The 26,292-nt window shown below is 47.9% G+C and overlaps 1 protein-coding gene and 3 long non-coding RNA genes across 11 annotated transcripts; all 4 read left to right on the forward strand.

Annotated features, from left to right (window-relative positions):
- Positions 1 to 463: 463 nt before the first annotated feature.
- LOC122373565 (B9 domain-containing protein 1-like) lies at positions 464 to 22,744 on the forward strand. Of its 8 annotated transcripts, none has more exons than XM_043351779.1 (7): positions 13,888 to 13,976; positions 15,650 to 15,729; positions 19,326 to 19,490; positions 20,109 to 20,220; positions 20,646 to 20,754; positions 21,437 to 21,555; positions 21,965 to 22,744. In XM_043351779.1, exons 3-7 carry the CDS (start codon positions 19,335 to 19,337, stop codon positions 22,120 to 22,122), a joined length of 654 nt encoding a protein of 217 aa, XP_043207714.1. In that variant the 5' UTR covers positions 13,888 to 13,976; positions 15,650 to 15,729; positions 19,326 to 19,334; the 3' UTR covers positions 22,123 to 22,744. The 8 variants fall into 8 exon arrangements, with proteins under 8 accessions (XP_043207707.1, XP_043207709.1, XP_043207714.1 ...); XM_043351778.1 differs by lacking the exon at positions 13,888 to 13,976 and adding an exon at positions 15,478 to 15,501 and having other exon boundaries at positions 15,636 to 15,729; XM_043351776.1 differs by lacking the exon at positions 13,888 to 13,976 and adding an exon at positions 15,484 to 15,501.
- Positions 5,897 to 6,442, forward strand: LOC122373567. Its single transcript, XR_006255072.1, has 2 exons — positions 5,897 to 5,970; positions 6,217 to 6,442. It is a non-coding gene; the product is annotated as an uncharacterized LOC122373567 (long non-coding RNA).
- LOC122373566 lies at positions 11,355 to 11,987 on the forward strand. Its single transcript, XR_006255071.1, has 2 exons — positions 11,355 to 11,428; positions 11,675 to 11,987. It is a non-coding gene; the product is annotated as an uncharacterized LOC122373566 (long non-coding RNA).
- A 1,540-nt stretch (positions 22,745 to 24,284) lies between the features above and the next one.
- On the forward strand, positions 24,285 to 25,274 carry LOC122373571. The gene is made up of 2 exons (XR_006255074.1): positions 24,285 to 24,447; positions 24,956 to 25,274. It is a non-coding gene; the product is annotated as an uncharacterized LOC122373571 (long non-coding RNA).
- The last annotated feature ends 1,018 nt before the right edge of the window (positions 25,275 to 26,292 follow it).

Genomic DNA, 26,292 nt, shown 5'->3' on the forward strand with positions numbered 1-26,292 from the left:
GCAAAACCTACCGCTAAAACTCGCGAGACCTGTACCTAATCATAGAAATACACCTTTTTGCACTCAAAATAGGCATCTTTTCATTCAATTTCGGCGAATTGCATTCAATTTTAGCGATCTCTCTATTCGAAGCAAATGAGAGATCGCTAAAATTGAATGCAATTCGCCGAAATTGAATGAAAAGATGCCTATTTTGAGTGCAAAAAGGTGTAGTTACCGTATAATATCAGCGTGCTGGCAGCGGCCGTGAAACAGGGCCCGTCAGTGGCCACATGACGTCATTGGTCTTGACGTTTCACTATATGACGTCACCGCCCCCGCGTCTGTGATTGGCTGTAACGCAGTGCCGTCACACTCCGCCAACCCTAGGTGACCTTGAACGGCCACTGCGCATGCGCAGTAGGTACGCTGTCTGGAAAATTCGGCCGGCCAGCGACGTTTTGGCTGGGGCTCTGCTGACTGGCGGATCAGGATGGGTGATGGAAGGATCGTGGAAGGTCAGTTCTATTTGTGACAGGGAAATAGTCAAGGGGGCACGGGCGCCATGCGCCATGCCCCCCCCCCCCTTAAAGGGACCCTCCCACCTTCAAAAAAGTTAATGAATTGGCACGAAAGTGATGTCGCTCGGTGCAGAAAGAGCGAAAACGAATATCTACCAAATTTCATCGAAAAATATTCACCAGTTTTCAAGATATTAGACTTTTACTTGTGTTTACTTTTTGGGATCTCCGCTGTTCCTAGCGACTTTATTTGAAAGTGCGGCATTTGTTGCGCGCAAAGCAGCATATACCACCGCGTGCTACCAAACGTTTTAGTAAAAGATTTAAAAATCGTTAGATCTCCGCTGACGTCACAAATTCTAAGGGGGCATACCAATGCACTAGCCCCTTAGAATCCGAAAACTGCAAGTTTGAAATTCCATATCTCCGAATTAAAGCATTTGTCGATGTTGTGAGTGCCCAAACCGGTATTTGCAGGCCATGGCCACCAATTTGGCTATCTCAACTCAAAACTAATGTTAAGGTGGGAGTGTCCCTTTAACCCGCGCCGAGCCGGTGCTCTGCGACTTCCGTGCCGGGCCGGGGGGAGGGGTTCTGAACACCCCCCCCCCCCGTCTAACTCGGCTCCTGGGCCACGTAGCGACACGCAGTAAGCGGTATTCGAAAGTGCGTCAAAAAATGACGGAAACACTTTCAGTCATTTTTGGGTCAGGTCGTCAGAGGTGATCAACGGTCAAATGTAGGTAGTCTACTTCAACAATTTTGGAAACTGCCAACGGCTTACTCGAGAACCTAGAGAGCTATGGCACCGCGGAAAAGCGCATTCGATAGCTCTTTCGCCAACATGGCCTCAGATTGGACCTCAGCTCAACGGTTTAGTCTCAAACCCTAAAAATAGCCCATTTCACGAAAAATGTTTTTCGGCAATAAATTTTGACTCAGCAGAGCCATGGCATTTTTTGCCAGCATCGTGTTCTTCTCGTCAAGACGCGTCGAATGAACTTTAATTTGACCTTGAAAGGTCATTTTCAAACATTGACCTCAGGTCAAGGTCATGACCTGACCGGAAAGGGTCATGCTGCATATCAGTCGATCCTGATCCGTATCGTCGAGCTAAACACATCTGACGTGTTTTCATCGCTCTAGCACCTCTCTGTCAAAAGTGATAGTAGGGGAGAGCGGGGAGAGTTGTATCATGTCCAAGTTGTATCAGGGCGAATTGTGCCAAACTTATCCAATAGATAGCGCTCGTGACACGACCAGCCGACGAGGTTTTCCGGGCGCCATCTTTCCCTGTTCTGTCGTGTGGCTGGGTGGACGCGTCTCGGGGTGAGAGCCGATTTTATGTTTTTTTAATGTCATTCTAAAAAAATGAGTTGCAAGAAAATGTGTGTTTTGGGCATTTAGATGTGCACGAATTTGAAAGACCTCCGTAGCGGTGGTGAGGGTAGGTTCTAAGGCTGCGTGAGTGAAAATGGATTTCTCCAGCTGTACGCTGTTTTTGAGCACGAGGATGTTTTTTTCCAAGATGGCGGCGAGGTACATGTTGTATCAGAGCCGGGTGGGGTATGTTGTAACATGTATGTATGTATGGGCATGTTGCTTTTGATCGCGAAAGCTAAGCCCTGTCTCGCGTTTGTAGGTAGCTAGTCAATACTCGTTCCATTTCGGCACAATGTGTTGGCTTCTTTGCTCTTAACGGGCCACTTTTGCATCTAGTCTGTTGACGTTTCGTTCGTTTCGATGCTTCGTTCGGATTGCATTGACCTAAGTTTGGTCTAATAAAAGTGAAGCCTTTGATTGAGCATATACATTGTATTAACCCCATTTAATGTTGTTATGTTCAAAACCAGTAGCAAGCACACTCCCTGAAACGTGAAATACCTAGTGATACAAATTACCCCACCATGTGATACAACTCACCCAAGCCATGGGGCAAGTTGTATCAAAAACATTGCTCCATTCGGCAGACCGTAGAAGAAAAACTGGTAGAGGTAGCGGAAAAGTTACTTTGCACAAAAAAGCAGAAGAATCAAGGAAGGAGATAGTATGGAAATAATGAGTTTATCACGGATAGTTACGAGGTTATGGGTCTCGGAGTAAAAACTGATACAACCCACCCCACTCTCCCCTACCTAAAAAAAAAACTGCTGAATACCTTTCATGACCTGAGTTGACCTCAGGGGCACACAGAGGGGTCGCAAATGCAATTAATTTCCGATTCATTGTGTCATGTTTACTTGTGAACCGATGTTTGAGAGGTAGAACGACATTCGTCCAAAAAGAGGCGCAATTTTCTCCCATTGACTTAGGTACCTACCTTTAAAGGGACCCTCCCACCTTAACATAAGTTTTGAGTTGAGATAGCCAAGTTTGCGGCCAGGCTCAGAAACCACCATTTATCCTGGTCGCAACCCCCCGCAGCTTTATGGTGTTTAATAAATTTCTTCCCTTTACTTGCAGGGTGGGACCAGCGTGGTCCCTATCTCTTAACCATTACGGGAATCTGATGACGTCATCGGGCTTTCGAACGTCCGTTAAATGTTTGACTAAAACGTTTTGTAGCACGCGGTGGTATATGCTGCTTTGCGCGTAACAAATGCCGCACTTTCAAATAAAGTCGCTAGGAACAGCGGAGATCCCAAAAAGTAAACAAAAGTAAAAGTCTAATATCTTGAAAACCGGTGAATATTTTTCGATGAAATTTGGTAGATATTCGTTTTTGCTCTTTCTGAACCGAGCGACATCACTTTCATGCCAATTCATTAACTTTTTTGAAGGTGGGAGGGTCCCTTTAATTAACCCTCGCCCGCACATGCCATTTTCCCATCCTAGAACGCACATGGGGGGGTGGTTGCCACCCCCCCCCCCGCGCCATTTCGTTCCTGTTGGAGATAGAGCTTAGCAGTAAAGACCAAAAAGATTCTTTGGGAAGAGACGAATCCAATGATACCCAGTTTTACCTTCTCAGGTCAGTCATTGACCTTCCAGGTCAGGTCAAACTAAAAAATGTTGCTGTTTTGGGTCACCGTTGGATATCAAGTGCGCTGCTTATCAAATACCGATGACGATGCTGTTTTCTGGTGCCAAGCCAGCTAGAACCTCTTTGTCACACTATCCGACCAGAATTTTGCTGCTGAGGTCATTTCAGGTCAAGTTAGGTCAAGGTCAATTATATGTGTTTGTATGTCTGTGTGTATCTGTGTGTATACTGATGTGTGCACCGATTGTTTTCGGGTCCATATCACATGAAATCATGATCTGAGAAGCTTTTACCAAAAATGCAGTCAAAAAACTTCACAAAAAATAAATTCAGCTTGCCTAAAACGCAATTATCTTAGATGACCTAGGTTGACCTTGACCCTGACCTTGACCCCTGTACATCGTCGAACAACATGTTCCATGATAGGTGGGAGGTAAGACTGGCAAAAAAGGCCGAAATCAGGGTGTCAAAAGCTCACAAGGCCCATGGCAAACGCAAGATGTTGAGAATTGGCCATTTGGGTCATGACATGACCTGAAAAATAAGGTCATATCTCCGAAACCAAAAATCACAAAAACTTAAAATTTTCAGTGGACATCAAGAAAGGATAGACGAGCAGCTATACGAAAAATCAGCCTTCTAGCTCTAAAAATGTTGAGTGCAGAGCAGAAAGACTGCCTGGGGGGGGTGGCAACCACCCCCCCCATGTGCGGGCGAGGGTTAATTGAGAGGTCGCAAAATTGATCTGACCTTAGGTCACAGATATAAAAAATCCGATATATGCATTTTATACATAGGTACTGTTACCCTGCGCATTGCGCAATCACTGAAAATTTTCAAACTCGGATCGCTCAGTCGGTGTCGCTACGGCGAGCTTTCCAACTCTTTCTGAGGTAAGGTCACTTGACGTGACCTGGTGACCTGACTCATTGAATGATAGGGGTCTGAAGTTTTCACAACATGTGCGATCTGCGGAAAAGATGTAGGAATAGGTGTAGGTACCTACTAAAAACGGCATTCCCTAAAAACCTGAGCGGGGGCGTAGAAGCCCCCCCCCCACGGCGCGGGATAACCCCACTGACCGTATTTTTTTTGGGGGGGGCTTTTGGCATGGTGGATGGCCCAGTACGCAAGTCGTGTCACGGTGCCCAATTCCCATTCAAAAATCCTGTGTGCGCGCCCAAACTTTCCAGTACCCGCGCTTATCTGCGAATATCTCGGGTACTGGAAAGTTTGGTCGCGATCAGCCACTTTTTACGCGAGACATTCGCAAATAATACGAGGGGGTCCGTACGTACCTACCCTGAAAATTTCATGACCCCATGGGGTCATGAAATTCTCAGGGTACGTACGGACCCCCTCGTATTATTTGCGAATGTCTCGCGTAAAAAGTGGCTGATCGCGACCAAACTTTCCAGTACCCGAGATACTCGCAGATAATACGAGGGGGTCCGTACGAGTTAGTTACGACTCCCCCCCCCCCCCCCCACCCACCCCATCCTATACGGGCCAGGGATACATGTACTACTACTAGGGACATCTAGCGGCGACGTCCGTCGTCTCCCTATGGCTTGGTGCCTGTGTTATGAGCAGCTACAGGGGCGGAGCTTCCTATTCACTTGGTGGGGTGGCCGCCCCACCAACTTGCCATTTTGCCCCACCAATAAGAGTTTTGCCCCACCAACTTAAGCCGATTTGCAAGACTTTACTGCTTAGCAAACCAATGTTTTTCGCATTGAGGAGCTTTGAAATGTCTGTGTAATGCAAAATATTATCTCTGTAATGAAAAGAATTGATTCATCGTTGTATTTTATCGAACTTAACAATCGGACATTGTAGGTTTGACAACTTTTTGCCCCACCAACTTTCCTGGAAAAGCTCCACTCATGAGCAGCTATAGTGGACTCGGGGTCCGGTAGTTTTTGGCCACAGGTGGCAGCACTTTTGGCAACTAAGGGTTATCTATACCGTCACTAGGTGGCAGTAAAATCTTGTTTTGGGAGCGTAATTGGCGCAGTTGATGCAATTGTGATCAGCGTTACCGCTGCTAGGGAAATTTCCCTTTTCTATGGAAATCAGCGAAGATCTAGGGATATATGGATTTCACACGAAATTTAGGGAAATACCACCAACCCGAAAAATGATTGTTTTTTAAACAATCGAAATCATTGTCATGAATTATTCTTCCTCATGTCATACCAAATAAAGATAAGAACATTTTTCAAAAATTTAGGTTAATAAGACCCTGTTTTTAAAGACATAAAGGGAATTGCATACCTACCTATGTATGCATGTATATATAATTCTTGCTATTATTCTGTGAGAAATATCGTTTCCATCTGCTCTGAGCGGCTAATCGGCGACACTCATTATTTCCAGCGACGGGAAGCGCCCCGTCAGTCGGCCCGGAGGCCAAGGCCGCCACTCACACAGTCCACACCACACTCAACAACATCCACTCTCCAACACTCCACTCAACATGCACAAGTAAGTACCTACGTAAGAATGACTCAGACCGGACGGTCTGCCCCAGCCAGCTCTCTTGGAGCTGTGCTGTGGGGACAAGGTGACGTGACGTCTTCTAGGAAGTCCGTTTAACTTGCCGAACTATTCGGTATATGGTTGAACTGTTTGTTTTGTCTTTCGGCTACCCATTCGGTTATCTCTTTCGCCCTTTTTTTTGGTGACCGTTGACCGCCGTTGTCCGGTCTCACTGCGCTGTTTGTGTTTCAGCCTGCCCGCCATCATGACGCTGACCAGGGAGCCGATTGGCTCGGCTTGGCGGCAGCAGGCTGTTCTTTCGGCACTCTTCCGGCCTCTACAATATCGGCATACTCGAGTGCGATAGCAACTCGAGTGAGACTGATTTTCGGTCTTCTTTCGACACTCTTCCGTCTTCTTCGATATCAGCCTGTGCTAATGCAACGGCTATTCGTGCAGGACTGATTTTCGGCCTTGTCTCGTTTAATGACTCGATCGCTTCCTTTTGACATTTTGGTTTCGACTTCATCTTTTGGCTCATTTCAATATATCTACTTTTTGTTCATGTCTGTGTGCTGGTGGAATGGATAGTGTTAGAAGAAGAGGAAACACACACATACATCGATCTTGTTTTCAGTGCAGTAGTTAATATCCCTAGACAACACATAGAGTAATATAGTGAAGGACACAATCCCCTAGACATATCTAGCGATAAGACAGCAATGCAGCATAGCAGCATATACAAAGGGACGACTTTCAAATTACATTGGGGGCTCGTCCGGGATATCAAACTCTGTTCTGCTCGAACAGGACCCTGATTGTATATGCCGTTGATTCATTGCATGTTCTTGCTTGTAAAGTTTTCAGGTTCTTTGTTGTTCCAGAATGATTCGTGGATCTTCGTTGGTGTAGCTTGCTGCTCGTGGTTCGTAAACTTTCCGTTTCACCGTGTTCGTGAAACATGAATTGACTGGTCAAATTTGTGTATTTCCAGTTCCAGTTACCTTTATTTGATGGCGAATGGCTCGAGTTCCAGACTCTACTAGGTTCGCCAGGCCAATTGTTGGTCCGCATGCTGCATGGGCAACCTACATCGGACGCACCGTCGAGGTCACCATCTCTTGAAGTTCAATTGATTCAGGTTAGTCTTGCTTACTTCTGTGGGTCTACTTACTTTGCCTTCTGGCGATACGCTACTCGGTCGTATACCTCGCAAATCAATTCGTTCGCATCGTTGGCATGACAGCAAATGGCTATTTAACTCATGGTATAAAAGAATGTCCAGATATGCTCTATGGATTACATCCATTCGATTCCTTTGACTTGAATATGTGTTCGGATGATACTTACTTGGTATAATTGAACTTTATCAAGAAGTTGCCCGTAAGGCGCTCATATAATGCCGACTTGGTGTTATTGAGCTGGTCCATCTGTTTGATCTGATAACATCGGCTTTGTGTTCTTATTTTTTCATGAATTTTTACGCTCAGACGTTACTGACTTGGCATTAGGTAGCTAACTCTGACTTCGTTGTCATTGGACGTTCTGATGACACCGACTTGGTGTCATTGAACTCTGGGGTAGTTGCCATAGGATGTCTGCAGTGACCAGGTGCATTGCAGCGCAGTGGTCAGCTAGCTGGTTCGGGGCAATAACTATCCACAGATAAAAACAACGCGAGTTCGATCATCTGATCGCCAAACCGGATATACCATTCGATCAGCTTTCAAGATCGCGGAAGTATCCCATGATCAAGGTTCCGGAGTTCAGAGGTTCGTTGTCAGAGGTCCGTTGACATAACCTTACATGGCCCTGACACAGTCCGAAGTGTCATTGTGACTGAGTGGATTGATGCCTCGCTGACATGATTAGTTATTCTTTTGGGTTTTTAACTGGTTGGTCACTGGTAGAGTTGCATTATGGCTGAGTTGTTGACAAGGTTCAGTGTACAAGATCGGTTCAATGTTTCACAGTTTGAGATGTCATTTATTTGTGAGAGTACAACGTCGTTTACATCTATTCAGTTCTTACACAGGAATTTCAATATTTCAGAGCATGTGGCAGGTTTCCGGTAAGTCGAATTCAGGTGAAGTAATTCTCTCTGTGTTAGACCCTTTGCCCTAGTTGATAGGTAAATTTTGTATTAATTAGTCATTATTTTGGTTAACATTGGACGGCAATATACTTTTAACTTTGCTTCGGTTCAAACAGACAGTCATCTCATCAGTCAGTTGAGGGTTGTGATTTGTGAAGATAATCCCAGTCAACATTGGTGATACTCCCGTCCAGTTGGGAAGTATTTGACAGAATGATAAACGCATTTGGTATTTGGCGGGTGATGTGCTGGGCCAGAAATGTGGTTTCCGTTTATTGAGTAGGTCGTGCCGTCTGCCTACGTCCCTGAGAGAAGGGCGAGTGCTAGGTAGGACGTGCAGCCTACAGACGTCTCTTGGAGGAGGACGTCACCGGACCGTCTGCTCGCGGGGAGCAGGACGGCAGTCGCGGCCCGGACGCGTAGGAGCTGAGGAGAACTGGTGATAGGGCCTGCCCCACCTATCTACCAGAGTGAGTAGCATGGCAGAGGGTGGTCCTCTGGGGGTCCATGCCCACCGAACATACACCGGCCGGGTATGGGTGGAATTCTCGGTCAGCTTACGCTCTAGGCATAAGGGCTGGGCGTGCAGTGACGGGAGCAGCAGGTCACTGGCACAGGCGACAATCCATGCTGAGGAGGTGTTCCTGGCATGTGAAAAACGGAACCATTTGAGCGTGTAAGGCGGCAAACCCCACCGCAAATACACTGCTACCGGAGTATAAAGAGTCGAACACTCCGGCGACTACAGGAGAGATGAGGCCAGCAGCGGACCCGACCAACAATTTACTTGCTTCAGGAGGTGACCGCAGCATCGATAAGGAAGGTGGGTTGTTTTATATCCGAGATAGGATGACTCGGTTGACTTGTTTGGCACTGCTCAGGAGTTGCTGGAGCAGCAACCCGACTTACAGCTTAATGACTTTGGAAGGTAGTCGCAGCAGTCGATCGGAAAGGTATGATTCACATTCAAGGTTAGATGGTTAGATGATTAATTGGCTGCTTGTTTTATTGCACAGGTGTTGCAGAAGCAGCAAACCCGACCAACACCATAATTACTTTAGGAATGGTACTTCAGGAATTGACCAGTGTCGGATAATTGACCACAGTGTCGATAAGACAGGTGTCTTAGGAAGATGACTCGGTTGCTTTGCTTCGTTTGCACAGGTGTTGCAGAAGCAGCGAAACCGATCGACGTTAACTTGTTTCAGAAGATGACCGCAGCGTCGATAAGAAAGGTGACTTGGTTGCTGTGCTTCGTTGCACAGATGTTGCAAAAACAGCAAACCCGACAAACAGTTGAAATGTGAGTAGACTTCAGGTGACTGCAGAGGGAAAGATAGTGTTTAAGACGGAAAGTGGTTTTCGTCTCGTTTTATCTCCATTCCATGGCAGGAGGTAGTACGACTCGAATCCTTGCTTAGCTGCACTTTGCAAGTCATAGCAAGTGCAAAACTCTTCAGGAGTCCATCCCGTGGCTCATCTCCAGAGTAGGAAGATAGACATAAATGCTTCATGTCCTGCTTCATCGTGAATTACTGCGTGGGTCTTGCAGTTGAGATAACAAGGCAAAGAAAAATAGTAATTCGGCCGTCAGCAGTTACCAAGTGAGCTGACTGAAGCCGAAAGGTTTCGATTTCAGCGCAGGTACGAGGCACGAGACGTCCCGAGGGAAGGTCTTGCCGGTAAAGCTAAACCGAGCAGAACCGCAACGGTAAGGGACAATGCAAAATTTACGAAATATTGGATTGATTTCGTTGTCTCGACTTTCGAGTAACACTTACGTTAATGTTTTATAGCAAGATTCTGGAGTAGCATCAACTGTGCAAACTGACCACACCTTTTCCTGTGGAACGATTTAAATATGAACCCGAAAGCCTATGTAGTTAGAACCTGCAATCCTATGTGAACTCGTTCAGCACTCATGTGAATCATTTGGCAATCCCAAAGCTGAACGAAGGGTCAACGTCATATTGAATGGAAGGTGTACCAGTTACTGTGGTTGACTTTCGTTGTATTGTCTGCAACAGACACCGCGCTGCCGAGTGGAGGTCCTGATGGATTTATCCAACCCTGCATGGAGCGCCACCGTCTCGTGAGTGACCAGCGACGGTGATGTCGGGTCACGAACAAAAGTAAGAACAACCCTTGAGATCAAAAGATCAAAGCCAACGGGCATGTGCTCACTTGTTAAAGTCAAGCAGACGAGTTTGCTACAATCTGCTTCAGCGTATGCATGAAGGTCGTGATAAGGGTCAGTTGGTGCTCGAGGTATAAGTTGTGGTGAAGCAACAATCTTGTGCATTGCCTTGAAACTAGATCCAGCGACATGGATCTGTGCAGACCAAAAGATGCGCGGGCATAGAACCGGCATAGACAATAGGACAAACTGCTCGTGTGCTGCGATGCTCGCATCGTCTGGTCCCTCCCAATGTCCTCAGGTCATTGGAGCCAGCAGCAGAGTGCGTCCTACACAGGTATCTGAGATACCAAAAGGTCTACAAGCACCACCAATCTCTCGGCATGTCAGATTGACTTCAGCCTCAACACCTCACCCGAGCCCTTAGGACCAACATCTCGATGCTGAGTGCTGCCAGAAGTCGGAAACGCATCCTTCTGTTCTAACGGAGGCAAACGATCACTTGCCCGTCGGTTGTAACTTATCTCCTCCAGGTGTGGCGGCCATAAAGCAGACGGATGGACCCATCACGTTATCACTCGTGAGTTTTTAAAGTCGAAGCCCGTATTGGGAATCGTTAACAAGCGTACCCTTTACATTGCACGAATGACGACATGCTCCTTTGTAAATCGTTTCCGGTAAACCACGAAATTCCCATCCCAGAAACAGTCCACAGGTCAGTAGCAAGGAGATGTGGTTCCCAGAATAATATAAATGTAAAGGTGCAGTGATTGCCTTTCTCCAAGATTTTGTATCCAGCAGCACTACCACGGTGCAATGCTAAAGCTGAAGCTAAAGTCGTGTGATCTTATCTATCAAGCTATTAAGTGATTATGTATTTTGCACTATTGTCATATTTGTCGAAAGGCACAAAACAGTTAAAACAGTTAAAGACGCCGCATTTGCCATTGTCTACAAGTCAAACTCGGTTTGACCCAGTCAGACTGTAAGTCTATTATTACGTACGTATACCCGTTCACCCCCTAAGGTTACAGTTCTTCGTTCGCCATAAAAATGGGAGGGATGTGAGAAATATCGTTTCCATCTGCTCTGAGCGGCTAATCGGCGACACTCATTATTTCCAGCGACGGGAAGCGCCCCGTCAGTCGGCCCGGAGGCCAAGGCCGCCACTCACACAGTCCACACCACACTCAACAACATCCACTCTCCAACACTCCACTCAACATGCACAAGTAAGTACCTACGTAAGAATGACTCAGACCGGACGGTCTGCCCCAGCCAGCTCTCTTGGAGCTGTGCTGTGGGGACAAGGTGACGTGACGTCTTCTAGGAAGTCCGTTTAACTTGCCGAACTATTCGGTATATGGTTGAACTGTTTGTTTTGTCTTTCGGCTACCCATTCGGTTATCTCTTTCGCCCTTTTTTTTGGTGACCGTTGACCGCCGTTGTCCGGTCTCACTGCGCTGTTTGTGTTTCAGCCTGCCCGCCATCATGACGCTGACCAGGGAGCCGATTGGCTCGGCTTGGCGGCAGCAGGCTGTTCTTTCGGCACTCTTCCGGCCTCTACAATATCGGCATACTCGAGTGCGATAGCAACTCGAGTGAGACTGATTTTCGGTCTTCTTTCGACACTCTTCCGTCTTCTTCGATATCAGCCTGTGCTAATGCAACGGCTATTCGTGCAGGACTGATTTTCGGCCTTGTCTCGTTTAATGACTCGATCGCTTCCTTTTGACATTTTGGTTTCGACCTCATCTTTTGGCTCATTTCAATATATCTACTTTTTGTTCATGTCTGTGTGCTGGTGGAATGGATAGTGTTAGAAGAAGAGGAAACACACACATACATCGATCTTGTTTTCAGTGCAGTAGTTAATATCCCTAGACAACACATAGAGTAATATAGTGAAGGACACAATCCCCTAGACATATCTAGCGATAAGACAGCAATGCAGCATAGCAGCATATACAAAGGGACGACTTTCAAATTACAATTCCAAAACAAACTGCTTCTGCGTTGTTCCATTTCGGGTGCGGCTAATTTTTCACATCAAAGTTTTATTTTGGCGCAATTTTTACAATGTCTACTTCTAGCGCATATCACTTCCTTACGGTCAAACTGACGGTGCAAAATAATGCATCGACTCGTCTCTTACGCCAGCACTACCGCTACCCATACGATGTTGGTAGTTTCCCGCGTCCCACAACACACCACAATTTGCGATATACCACGCAATTATATTATACCACATACAGTAATTTGCTATATGCCAGCAATTTCATAGGAATCTCTTACGTTAACCTTCGCCCCAGTGGGGGGGGGGGCATATGTTACCACCCTGTCGCGTTTTTTGCGTGCGAATAAAAAACCGCGGCGCGTAGCGCCGCGCCGCTTGGGCTAGCTTTTGGTACATCAATTTTGGACAATGTGTGAAACTTTTGACCCCAGGTCATGTCAGGTCAGGTCACCAGGTCAAGTTAACTGACCAGGCCTAAAAAAAAGTTTGCAATCATGTCCAGCCTGCAGTGTTTGTCAGAAAGGTTTGAAACTTGGTGGATTGCATGCTGCTATGAACGCCTACAATTTGTATATCTCGGATTTTTCATATTCGTGACCTAAGGTCAGATCAGTGGCGTGACCTTTCCATTACAAGTCAATGGAGAAAAATGAAAATGCCTCTAGATCCGTGTGTACGCATCGGAACAGTCCAAATATTTCAGAATCACAATGATTTAGTCCACTCGTGATGACCAAGGTGTCATTTTTGCTGATAGCCTCTAGACAGGTCATCCGAGGTCACTTGAGGCTACAAACAGTTTTTTGCCAATAACTCGCGATTGGAAAGAGATAGAACGCTGGGGATGGTCTCATTGTGTTTGTCTTGTTGAGACGCATCGACTGATATGCAACATGACCTTTTCCGGTAAGGTCATGACCTTGACCTGAGGTCAAATTTTCAAGTTGACCTTTCAAGGTCAAATTATAGTTCATTCGACGCGTCTCGGCGAGGGGAACACGATTCTGGCAATTGAAATGTCGTGGCTTTTTGTAGTCGAAAGTTATTGTCGAAAAACACTTTTCGTAAAAACAGCTATTTTTGGAGTTTTTGCCCTCTGGAGGCTAAACCGTTGACCTGAGGTCAATATTGATAATGACCTTTTCAAAAGAAGAGTTCAAAAGCTATCGTTTGCTCTGCCATGCGTTTTTCTAGCTACCATAGTTCCTGAGATAAGCGGCATGTTTTCTGAAAAATATAATGACAATTGGTAAATTTTGACATTTGATGACCTCTGGTGATCCCAATATTGCTCTAAGGTGAAAAATGACCGAAATACTTTCAAACGTACGCATTGAGAGCTATCGACTGCTTTTTACCGCGTCTAGCCCTCTTAGTTTTTGAGTTAGAGGTGGGTGGTAACATATGCCCCCCCCCCCCCCACTAGGGCGAAGTTGGCTGAGACCGCCACTGGGGCGCGGGTTAACGTTACAGAATGTAGTTAATTGCTGTTTTAGGACGCAGCGACGACTATAACACGAATGGTCAAAATGAGGAAAGTACGTCAAATTCCATGAAAATAACCGCATCTAGGGAAATGGTTTTTAAAATAGGGAAATTTTCGTGAGAATCTGGGGAAACCAGCGAGACGCCAGCGGTAACGCTGATTGTGATTGCTTGCATTCCAATCGAAAATTCTTGCTTTGGGATGTCAATTCAGTTTAAATTTGGATTTTTACTTTAAACAATTCAGGAGTTCCAATTCATTACTTTTCAGGATCTCCGTGAGTTCAGATCAGGGGGGTACGCTCCGGCTGTTTAACATTACGAAAAGTGGTGACAGACGTTTGTGGAGGATTGTCGACGAACTCTTGTTCCGCGAGCAGCACTCACGCGCTAGCGGAAAATCCACCAATCAGCGCCCGGCAGTGCTCGACGCTGATTGGCCCGACGCTCGTGACGAAATTGCGGGGGACCGCAGTTATTCTCTATGGACTCGAATAGGCTTTTGGATTTCGGAGGGGTTTCTTTAAGATTATATGCTGTTTCGAGCTGTTTTCGAGTTGAAATATATTTCTTATGACTGTTAGCTATATAATGGCACCATAAAATCATGATTTTAATTAATATTACCGATGTAATATCGGCCGAAAAGACATGCTGTCTTGGCACGGACTGCCCTGCAGCTGATGTGGGGCCTCTAGTGCCAGCGTATGGTAATAATGGGCTGACGAAGGGTTATTGGAGACTCTTAGAGACCCACCAGGATTCAGTATAGGGTCATCAGAGGCCGGGAACATCCATCAGGGGTCTGAGTAGGCCTGCCATAGGGGCATGCATGACACATCATGGAACATGGGTCAATCTAGATCCATTAGGGGCTGTTGAAGTGCCATCATTGTTCAGCGTGGGCCCGCAATCACCTCTGATGGGCATATGCCGTGCCCCGATGGACTAACGCTGGCCCCCGATAAACCATCACCAGCCCCTGATAGGTCTACAAAGCCCCCTGCTGGGTCTAAATTGGTCACTGATATGCCCTAATGGGCCACTGAGAAACCCGTACAACATCCCCTGACTGCACCTGATGGACCAATGCCGTCCCCTCATGGGCCCACCAGGCACCACGGCTCTTGAATGGCCTCTTCAAGTCCCTGAAGCGCCTTTATTGGCCTAAATGGACCCCTGATTGGCTTATGTGGTCCCTAATGGTCCTATATGGCCCCATGAGCCCTCAACGTCCCTAGACAGCCTTACATTATATGCCACCGGTCCCTGGTAGGCCTGCACTGGACCCAATAGGCCTATACCGACCCATAAAGGGCCCATGTCGAGCCCTCATGGGCCTCCGATGACCACACGCCGGCATGTGTGGCCCCATCAGCAGTGGTCCGTCTATCCCATGTACTTACGGTCTTTTTGGCCGATGTGACACCGGTAGTATATAGAAATATCATGATTAAATGTCGTTATTATATAGTCAAAGGTCACGGAAAGAATATCCAAGCTCAAAAATGGTCTCAAACCCAACAAAAACTGATACAAATCCCCTTCAAAAGTCATAAGTCAATGAAACACCATAGGGGAATAGCTGCAGTCCCCCGCAATTTCGTCACGAGCATCGGGCCAATCAGCGTTGAGTATTGCCGAACGCCGATTGGTCGATTTCCGCTAGCTTGTAAATGCTGCTTGCGGATATAGTCTTGAACAAGTGAGGGTCGCGGCAACTAAATATTGCTTGTCACCACTTTTTCTTCGGGAGCGTTCTACCTGGTTTATATAGCCTTGGTTCAGATTATGATCGTTACTGTATAAATAGTGTGAAGGGATTCATATTCATTTCCTGCCCTTGAGAGCTACCTACCTTCAGTTTTTGCAATTTTTATGTAAATTAAACATTTATCATGGTGACCATTTATGTATAAGCTTCACTGCTGGTGAAGTATTATTTTTACAGGGCATTTAAATTGCAAGGTTGATAATATTCTAAAGTTGTTTTTAAGTGCATGTAAACCGTAGGGAAAAGTCCGCAGTCAGGTAAGGTTAGGCAATAGGCTATATCAATATTGATGTTTTGTGGAGCATACTGTTAATGAATTACTTCGCGAGTTTCAGCAGGCAACTCGCTTTTGCGGCATCTGCTGATTTGCGGCATTTTGTAAATCAAAGTAAATCAAAGATAACCTGACTCAACCTAATTACAGCTTACTTACACCTACATCAGTTGGGCAAACTAGACTTTTGGAATCAAAATATGGAGGCATCAATAATTTGATTCTGGTGGGAGGAGCCATGACCAAATATGGGCATGGAATCAATTTTTTGATTCATTTGGGTCAGTGGCGGCGGAAGATAATTTTGGATGGGGGTGCAAAGTTTTCTCAAGGGGCCCCTCTGGAAGTTTTGGGCCCCCTTCAGTTTTTTTTTTATAGTGATTATTACTGATTTATGAAAAACGAAGATTTTCAAAACTATCCCCATACACACAAGTTCTGTAAAAGGCTTGAAATTGCAGTGTACCTACCTGTCTCAAATAATGAAAGCATAAAGAAGCAAATGCAGCTAGCTTTTTATCAATTAATCTTTTAGTCTAGCCACCACCCGCAGCGTCTCAAACCACTTTTCTGGATCCGCAGTGGACCATTGAGGGCCCTACGAGACCGTTCCAAGAAGACCGCTTTTAGAAGCCCCTTGGAAACCGACCACATAGAGACTCCTCCAGAGACCTACATGACTCCCCAGACTGAATGAGCCCTCCGATCAGGGTCGGTCCCTTGAAAGTTGCTGAAAGGTTTCAAAAGGCAGTATAGGTTCGACAGTCTTTTGAGGGCTCTCAGAAACCGGCATCGAACCCCAAAAAGCCTGTATGGAGGCACTCCAAAGCCGGGATGGAGGCCACAGGAGCCGATGTTTAGCCTAAACAGCCGGTATGGAGGACTGAATAGAGGAAAGGGGTCTCAGTGGGGCCTTCAGGGGCAAGCGTTTGAGCCCCGAAAGTATGTGTGGGGTCTTAGAGGCAGGTAGACCCCTGGGGTATGCACGGGGTCCCAGGAGCTCGCGTGTGAGCCCTAATATTCGGCTGGCGGCTACTAGAACCAGCATATGTAGGGATTCTTAGAAGCCGCTTAGACCCACACTTCATGGGTCATGAGTCCCAAGAGTCGATGTAGGGGCCATAAAAGCCGGTGTAGGGCCCATGGCCCCATAAGTTCCGACATTGAGACTCTCAGAGGCCGGCAACAGGGCATCAAGAGCCGATAAAGTGCCTCAAAAGCCGACATGGGGCATGAGAATCAGTGTGGAATTCCAGGAGCCTCAAGCCTGCGTGAGCTCTCGGAGACCTTCGTATTTTGTAAGGTCCACATAGATCGTTGGATCCTCTGAATCTGAACTCTGCGGGGCCCTCAGAGGCTAGCATGTCTCCTGGCACCTGCCTGCGTTGAGTTGAGACCCTCCGAGGCCGTCGTAGGGTTCTTCAGAGGCCAGCGTTGGCCCTTGAAGCCTTCGTTAGGCCCTAGAAGCCGTCAAGAGGGCCCTCAGAGGTCAGCATGGCCCCTGGAGCCTGCCTGCGTCGAGGCCCTCAGAGGGCGTCGTGGGGCCCTCAGACGCCAGTGTGGGCCTTTTGAGCTTGCGTTGGGTCTTAGAGACCATCGTGAGGGCCCAGAGAAGGTCGTCAGGGCCCTCAGCCCCTCAGGGACCGTCCTGGGGTCCTCAGAAGTTGTTGTGAGGGCCCTTAGAAGCATTTGAAAGGATCATCAGAGGTCGTCATGAGGGTCCTTGGCCATATTGAGGGTCTTCATGGGCCCTCAGATACCTTTGCAGGGCTCTCAGAGGTCTTGGTAAGACCGCTAGAGGCCATCGTTTTTAGGGCCCTCAATAGACCGTTGCAGAGCCCTCAGATGCCAGCATAGCCCCTGCAGCCTGGTTGTGTTGGGGCCCTCAGAGGCCGTCGCTGGACCGTCTGAAGCCAAATGGGCCCTCAGACTTGAGTTGGGTCTAGGGCCGTCACGAGGGCCCTCAGAGACCGTCGTAGAGGCCCTCAGAGGCCAGTGGGGCCCCTGGAGTCCTGTGGGACCCTCAGCAGTCGTCATGAGGGCCCTTAGTGGTCGTTATAGGGCCCCAGGGGACAGAGTTCGTCGTGAGAGCCCTCAGAGATCATCGTAAGGGCCCGCAGAGACCGTCATAGGGGACCTCAGAGGCCAGCGTGGCCCCTGGAGTCTCCTTGGGGCCCTGGAGTCTCTGTGGGACCCTCAGCGGTCGTCATGAGGGCCCTTAGTGGCCGTTGTAGGGCCCCAGGGGACAAAGCCCTCAGGTGGGAGCCCTCAGAGATCGTCATAAAATGGCCCTCTGAGGCCGTCGTGGGGGCCCTCAGATGCCGCGTTGAGTACCAAACGCGGCTCGGGACACTTCTAGCCGGTGTGGGGGCCCCAAAGACTACATAGCATGGGGCGCTCCTGACCATATTGGACATCCCGGATGATTCCACATCAGTGTTCGTTTCCCGATCACTGGTTTTCAGGAGAAAATGTATTGGATTGTGCGACGGGCCCCTTATACGGATTTTGGGGGTGCAAAAAGATATGTTTGCACCCCCATGTTTTTCGATGGGGGTGCAGCTGCACCCCCTGCACCCCCTATTCCGCCGCCACTGATTTGGGTACACTTTTGACTTCAAATGTATCGTTACAGTTGAAAAAAGGCCCATGACCGTGAGATTTTTCTTAAAAAAGGTAGACAAATGTGGTAACTGGTAGGTTTGCAAAAAGTGTTACCTCAAAACTAAGAAATTGTCCCTTTGGCCTTGTGAATGGGAAAAAGACAGAGGCACTGCCCATCACGTAAAAGCTGTTTTGAGGAAATCACACTGTATTTATTATATGGTTTTTACCTGTTGCTTCAGTTTTTGCATTCTTGACATTTAAAAATTGTGAATTGTTATCAAATGTAGTGAAGGTAAAGTACAACAATGCTATAGGTATCTGTTGTGGTGCTGAGGATACCACTAAATGAGAATAATAGCAAGATAAATGCTGTAATCTTGCAAGTCATTGTTGCCTATCTGTTAACATTACCTGTGAATCAAAATAATGATTAGCCAGCTGATGGGAATTAATATTATGATTATCTGTTTAAAGTGAATCAATTCCTTGATTGCCTTTCACTACCTATAGAATTCAAATTGTTATGATAGGAGCAATATTATTTTGCTTAGGAGATACTTCCAGCATTTCTGTTCAAGATCAGGCATGCTCCTTCTTGAAACACTCTCTTATTTTTATGTGTTTGGTAAGTTAGAAATGGTCTGCATTTATGCCCAAATATGGTCATAAGGAATCAATCTTTTGATGCCTCCATATTTTGATTTGAAAGGTCTGGTTTGCCCAACTGACATAGCAGTCTTCACCCTCTGGCATCTAAATTCTGATCATCTCCCAGTCACACACTTTCCACTGTTCACGGACCATCATCCCCTCCCTCTTCCCCTTCTCTTTTCTCTCAGCTCCTGCCTCCTCCTTTCTTCTATGAGCTGGCCCTCTCCTTTCACTCTCCTCTCCTCCTCTCCCTCTCTTCTGTCAGCTCATTCCCTCTGCTAACTCTTATTGCTAACATCTGACCCTCCCCTTCTGCTGCAGGTCTTTATAATGGCAGCCGCAGCAGCAGCAGCGGGCGGCGTGCCCTCTCAGCAATGTTTTCTGCTCTCCGTCACGGGACAGGTGGAGTCAGCCCGCCTGGCCGGCGCCGACCAGCTCTACTGCCGGTATCAGCTGCACGGAGGGCCCGACTGGGATATTGTCACGGTGAGAATAACAAACAGAGATATCTCTACTGCCGGTACCAGCTGCACGGAGGGCCAGACTGGGACATTGTCACGGTGAGAATAACAAACAGATATAGCTCTACTGCCGGTATCAGCTGCACGGAGGGCCAGACTGGGACATTGTCACGGTGAGAATTACAAACAGATATATCTCTACTGCCGGTACCAGCTGCACGGAGGGCCCGACTGGGATATTGTCACGGTGAGAACTGGGGATAACTCTTGAGGCTGGAACACAGCTTTCCTGCATGCAGATCGCTCCTCGCTCTTCCCACTGGCCAGTGACCGTTGGAATACATGGTATATTTTTCACTCGCAAATCGCAGCTTAAAGCGCTGCGATTTGGGGTGCAATATATGCCAGTGGGAGGAGCAAGACCTGACTGCTATTTACACACATAAAAGCTGTAGTACAGTCTTCAGAAAGAGCTTCTCTTTTAGAGCTGATCCAGGCCGATACAGTAGTCCATCTAATTGCCTGTGAATGATGATGTCTCTAAGCCCCACTGAGTTTGTTCTGATTTCCCGTAAAACTAATCCTCTCGGAGCAGAACTCGCAAAATGTGACCCTCTGTGCCCCCTTTCCACCCCACCGATAGGGTCTGGAGGAGGGTATCTCGCAGGTGAGCCGTCCCAGCCAGGACGCCCGCCAGCTGCTGGTCTGGAACCTGCCCGTCGAGGTCTCCTACAAGGCTACCAACCCTTACGGATGTCAGTGGGGAACTACGGCGGACAGGGTAGAGCTATTCAGTAATGGAGACAGAGAGAGATAATGAGAGGGATACAGATCGCGAGAATGCTGTCGTGCAAAAGCAAGAATGATTACGTCAGGTCAGGCCGGCCTGAGGTAGTGACCGCTGATCCGACGTAATCGTTTTTGCCTTTGCACGACAGAGGGGTCAAAATATTAGATCAGAGGTCATTACGTTAGGTCAGATGTCACTGGAACGTAATCGTTTTTGCCTTTGCACGGAAGAATGTTCGGGAGGCGGCAGGAGGAGGGGGGGAGGGGTCTGTTGTTTTGTTTGTAGCAACACAGTATGCCCTACACTTGCTTCGGACAGAATATCTACACTCTCGAGTGTTTTCTTCTGTGCCGACTACTAACTGCCGTCTGTTTTTTGCTGTGCTGTCAGGGCCTCAGCTGATTGTCAGCTGCTATGGACCGGACCTGTTCGGCAATGACGTCATCAGGGGGTACGGTGTGTCCCACCTGCCGACCGCCGCCGGCGCGCACCGGGTCACGTGAGAGACAGGGGGGGTCAGGTCAGCTCAGCCCGGCTCAGGTCTGGTCAGAGGGAGTAGTGGAGGGTAGTGGTAAAATCCACCAGATCACGTGGGAGACAGGGGAGGGGGCGGGGTCAGGACGCAAGGGGAGTAGGGGAGGGGGTGGTTAAATCCACCGGATCACGTGAGAGGTGGGGTCAGGTCAGCTCAGCTGGTCTGGTCAGCTTAGAGGACTACGTGGAGGATGGTGGGAAAACAGCTCAGCTGAGATCGCAGTTCAATCTTGGCCAGTTTATATGACATATTGAATATCGATCCTCTCTCGAACATCTTACAATGTACGGTACCAAGACTTCCTCCTTCCGTCCTGCCCCACTTTATCTGCCCTGTTTCTCAATTCTATTCCCCATTCTCCCCGATATTGACACTCACTAACCATTCTTTTCCCCACTGAGTGTTAAATTGTCTGACTATTGTAAAGGATGTCGCTCTTTATGTCACGCCATATGTGTTTGTGACCATCCCTCCCCCTCCCCAGGATGCCAGTGTTTGTGTTTGTGACCTTCTCCCCTCCCCAGAATGCTGCTGTTTGTGTTTATGTTTGTGAGTTGTGACCGTCCCTCCCCCTCCCCACTCCCCAGGATTCCGCTGTTTGTGTTGGTGTTTGTTTACGTGTTTGTGACCATCCCTCCTTCCCCAGGCTGCCGCTATTTGTTCCCGAGTCGACGTCTCAGCTGCAGAAGCTGGTGTCGTGGTTCACCGGCCGCCGACCGGAGCTGGCCGACGCCTCCTCACTGGCTACCGGAGACGGCAGAGACGGTACGTGTGAGTTTAGACGGTAGCCGGGACCGTAAGACGGACTGTCTACCACTGGTAGGACGGTAAGGTTTATCGTCTTTGATCGTTTGTTGTCTTATTTATTCAGCCCATTAGCGTGCTATGCCTATGACTGTTGTGTCTAAAACCAATCAAACCACGAATATATATAATTTTGCTTTTGTAGAATATTTTGAAGTCTTGAGAAGGCTGCCAACAAGCAACAAGCAGAGATAACGAGCAACGACGCCATTCACTTTCACTATATCGCATTGCTCCGGAGTTTGCTTTTCCTTTGTGCTGCCCTCTGTAACTAGACAGGTGCTGCCACCTGCATGGACTTGTGCCAAGCTAATGGAGTATAGTGCTGCCACCTACAACTGAATGTTTGACTGGTGCTGCCCTCTTGCAGTGATGCGGGTCCGCTCTCAGGGCTACGTGACCTGCAGTTTTCAAGTGGTGACGAAGGATCTGCAGCGGCTCGGCTACGATAACGGACGGCGCGCCCCGGCCGGCGCCGCGGGCGGTGACCTGCAGCCGGCCGGCGGTGGCGACGGCCGGCCCGGCTGACCGCTCCGGGTCACCGAATGGGGACGGGATGGGGGCGAGGAGGGTTGGTTAGGCGTAGCATATCATTTACTTCTGGTGTCTCGCACTACGCAGAACGATCCGTCCATTCAAAGCACGTACAAATCATTACATTGTGCACCGTTCACTGCACCATCTAGTCCGCTGAAGTGTGTCGACTGAATGTGAAATACTAGTCATGCTTTTCATCAAGAATGTTTGCAAGCATTTCACTGTAACATATCATTCACCTGTTGTGTCTCGCGTTGCGCTGACCAGATCCGTCCATACGCTCGTACAAACCAGTGTGACAAAAGACGTTGATCAGATGGCTTCGTGCCTCTAGTCCTGCTCGCATGGGATTTGTGCTAATGCTGTCATCGCTGATTCTGAGGAGTTTGAGTCGGAAAACAGTGCCAGTAACTTTAACGTGACATTATGTTACAGTTATGCGCTTATATGCTGTGTTGAGTGGTCTCGCTTCGCTACATGCGTAGCATTTGTGTTTTTGTGTGAATGGTTGGGATGAAAAACTTTGTAAAATGTCTGACTAAAATATTTGTACTGTCAGAATAATAATTGGTATGGAATGCATGGTCGAAATACACATTCACTTTTGTTCTAATTCTGATTGTTTGTTGATGAGCAGATGGTATGCGATGATAAAATAGGTAGTATTTCATTAATACATTGGGAAAATTTCCTGTTGATGAGATGACATCGTTTACATTACAAATTTGCCGAACATGGCTTTACAGTCCGCCCTTCGCGAAGAGACGGTGCAAACAGTGCCAAAAAATAGTTTTTTTTTTAAAAGGACGATGATTTATGATCCGATAGGCGTTATCACAAGTGTATTCGCGGCCATTGGGGCGACGTAAGAAAAGAAGAAAACAACTGGCCCCAAGAACTTTAAATTATCAGTTAGCATGCACCTTTTCCTTGATGTGTAGAGAATTTACCATTAATTGTTAGAGAAAATTGCATTTAAAATCTTCCATTTCTGTTTTTTTTCATCGTTTGCACAATATGTTCTTTTACTTAGCTAGAAACACATTAGAAATAGTTCCCGCATCATCGTCAAGAACAATAGGGAAGGCTTGAAGTTAATACAATAATCTAAACGGTGTTGTAATTTATGTGAAGACACTTCTAAAATTGCCTGTAGAAATATTGAAGGCAAAAGTTCAACTTTTCGCAAGACTGATGTCTATAAACTTATTCAACGTGTGACAACTCAGCCGGTATTTCGTCGCCTACAGCCCAGCTTTCCCAAGTGACCGATAGAGGCGCTGCTATCGATGTCCGCCAGTGCCGCCTAACGCTTATGCCTGAGAGCCAGACATATGGTAGACTAGCAACAGGAAGAAGAAGGATGTATGGCATGTAATTTTTACCGTACGCCAGGCGAAATACCTCGTGCATGATATCTCCCGCAGCACTGATTAGATGATTCGGCATTTCTAGCTAGGCGTGGGTTCGACATCCGGATATTCAGGAATAATTTTCCGAGATCACCGGGATCATTCGGTATTTTAGGCTGATACCTTGCACAACGAACATGACAGCGAGTAGAATAGACATAAGTGAAGCAAAAACAATATAAATATGTGACTAATTGCATCAATGGACCCTGCAATTAGCAATACCAAATAATTAGGTCGTTGAACCCTCATTTTCCGGATGTCGAACGCAAGATAGAGCATACGCCTGATAGTAGGTATACCTAGTCTAGACTATAGGATCGTTATCTCACAAAGTCCCTAGCCGTGGCCCGTGGCGTTTGGCCCATCAGTTGAAAAACTGCTTTGCATAACCGAAGCACGGCCCATTTAGTGTAAGGCGGTAACAAGGGCGGTAAGGCGCAGGTAACACTGCCACCTGGTGTCCATACGTTGAACCCCTAGTTACCGCAAGTGCTGCCACCTACGGCACAAACCGCCCAGCCTCGAATCCACTAGCTGCACATAACACAGGCACCAGACAGTAGCGACAGATGCCACCGCTAGATGTCACTGGTTGTATAGCGCGCTGGCCGTGGCCTGTGTTATGGGCAGCTGGTGGAAATCGGGCTCGGCAGTTCAGGGCATAGGTGGCGCTGCTTGCATGAGGTAAAGGTTCTAAATGCCACCGATGGATGTCTCTGCACATCTAATCAGCTGATTGTCACCGGGTATTTGCAAACAATAAAGCATTTCCAGGCGATAGTTGTAGGATATTGAAGCCTGAAGGACTTGCAGTTGATTATTTGTGACTGTGAGAGCGGCAGGAACAGTGAGATGAAAGTTGTGCATTGTGCAATGTGCAAGGAGTTGGGAACAATTATCGGTGAGTTATGAGCTGTGAGGTCAAGACTGTATTTTGCAGTGGAGAGGCTGCTTCAGTGACGTTCCAGCATCGGCGAATTGTCCAGTGACTCGAGTGTCATGAATTAGGCGAACAGGGAGAGAGAGAGAGAGAGAGAGAGAGAGAGAGAGAGAGAGAGAGAGAGAGAGAGGGGGCCGAAGGGAGATGGGATAATCGGTTATGTGTCTGTCACCTTTGTCATGCTTTTGTCGGTATCTGGCACTGCGAACGGTTTGTGCGTGTTTTCATGCTGCTTGCAGCGAATTTGACAGCGAGTTGTCATGTGATGTCGCTTCTGCATCCGTTTGTTTTAAAGTTCCCGTAGCGCCAGGTATGCCCCGTCCCCAGTGTAGGTATAGCGGCACCACCCCCTCCCCAACCCCTCTTCTGTTGTTATGATTTCGTCAGTCCGTGGCACCGTCCCTCCCTCTCTTGCCCCCCCCCCCCCCACAGCGTGCCCACCCCCTAACTGATCTCCACTCGCTTCCAGACGGCTCAGATCGGCGGCCCAGTCACCGCCCGCGGCCATCAGAGGTCATCACCGGGGTTAATCGGCTTGGCGGGCCGGTCTAGCTGCCAGGGGCCGACTGCCGCCGGCGCCCGCCGCGCCGCCCCGTCCACCACCCGGCCATGCAACACTCATCAATCGGACCCGACCCGAGGCAGATCACCCCCCCCTCCCCCCAGCTACATGGCTGGTCGACTTTCATTTGAAGATGTCCCGCCCTCTTATGAAGAACAATTACTGTGTTTATTGTAGGTATGTTTTAATTGCCAATGTCTCAATAAAATCCGGAGCACGGCTCCAACGACGTGTCTTTGAGTGGTAGACGGTAGTGTCCTGGAAGTCGCGTGGGAACTCCTTTCACCGATAGTCAGACGGTTCGGGAGACTGAGAGACCCGCGTACAGAGCCAAACAGTCCACGGCAGCAGTGGATGTGACGTCACACAGGATGGGCTGACGGCAGAGAGAAGTGGGCGGGGCCTAAATGGCCCCAATCTGAGATCGGCATAAAGCGCTTCTAGGTGCCCCAACGGGTTTACCCTGGTGGCCGAGTGGTTAGCGTGACGTCAGCGTGCATTTTAGACTTTCGAAGGTTTTGGGTTCGAGGCCCGTTTAGAGCGGAAAAATTTATCGTGATCATGGCTGTTTCCGGGTCTCGAACCCAAAACCTTCGAAAGTCTAAAATGCACGCTGACGTCACGCTATCCACTCGGCCACCAGGGTAAACCCGGTGGGGCTCCTAAAAGTGGATTATGCCGATCTCAGTTTTAGGGCCATCTAGGCTCCGCCCACTTTCTATCGTGGCGAATGCCTTGCCGACCGACCGGGCTCGATCTTGAGAACGGAGACTTACTCCAGCCGCAGGTAATGGCAGATTTAGTGTGATTCCTTCGATCAATCCAATTTTCTCCGTTTTGCGAGTCTTGACACTCGTATCAGCCATGCGAGATCTATTATTGCGTCGCCATTGAGCATCACACTTTTTCCCTTCGCATCGTGTTCGGACCACATCATACCACACATCCCATGGTTTTTCGATCTTTATTCGCCAAACATTCAACAATCTTTGTGTTGTGTCAGCTGCTAGCTCAAGCCATGCAGGTCTAAGAGGACGGCCGAGGTTCCGTTATCAGGTCATATTTGTAGAATAAGGCGACAAATCTTGCGACATTGTCTAACGTTTTCAAACGCCTACATTGACTGGCGACATACGCACAAGGAAAACATCAGGAGTACTCAGATCCGAGTCACAAAGAACCTCACTCTACATCGCGACTTTACCAAGAGTCAAATGCAATACAGCGAACAGAGGTGCGCATCA

This window comes from Amphibalanus amphitrite, unplaced genomic scaffold (genome assembly GCF_019059575.1).
Source record: "Amphibalanus amphitrite isolate SeventyFive unplaced genomic scaffold, NRLGWU_Aamphi_draft 001517F_arrow, whole genome shotgun sequence".
In the NCBI taxonomy this organism is placed as follows: Eukaryota; Metazoa; Arthropoda; class Thecostraca; order Balanomorpha; family Balanidae; genus Amphibalanus; species Amphibalanus amphitrite.

Coding starts and splice junctions, on each gene's coding strand:
- LOC122373565 (XM_043351772.1), top strand. Junction 19,491..20,108: donor CCGACTGGGATATTGTCACG/GTGAGAATAACA, acceptor CCCCACCGATAG/GGTCTGGAGGAGGGTATCTC. Junction 20,221..20,645: donor GGCTACCAACCCTTACGGAT/GTCAGTGGGGAA, acceptor CTGTGCTGTCAG/GGCCTCAGCTGATTGTCAGC.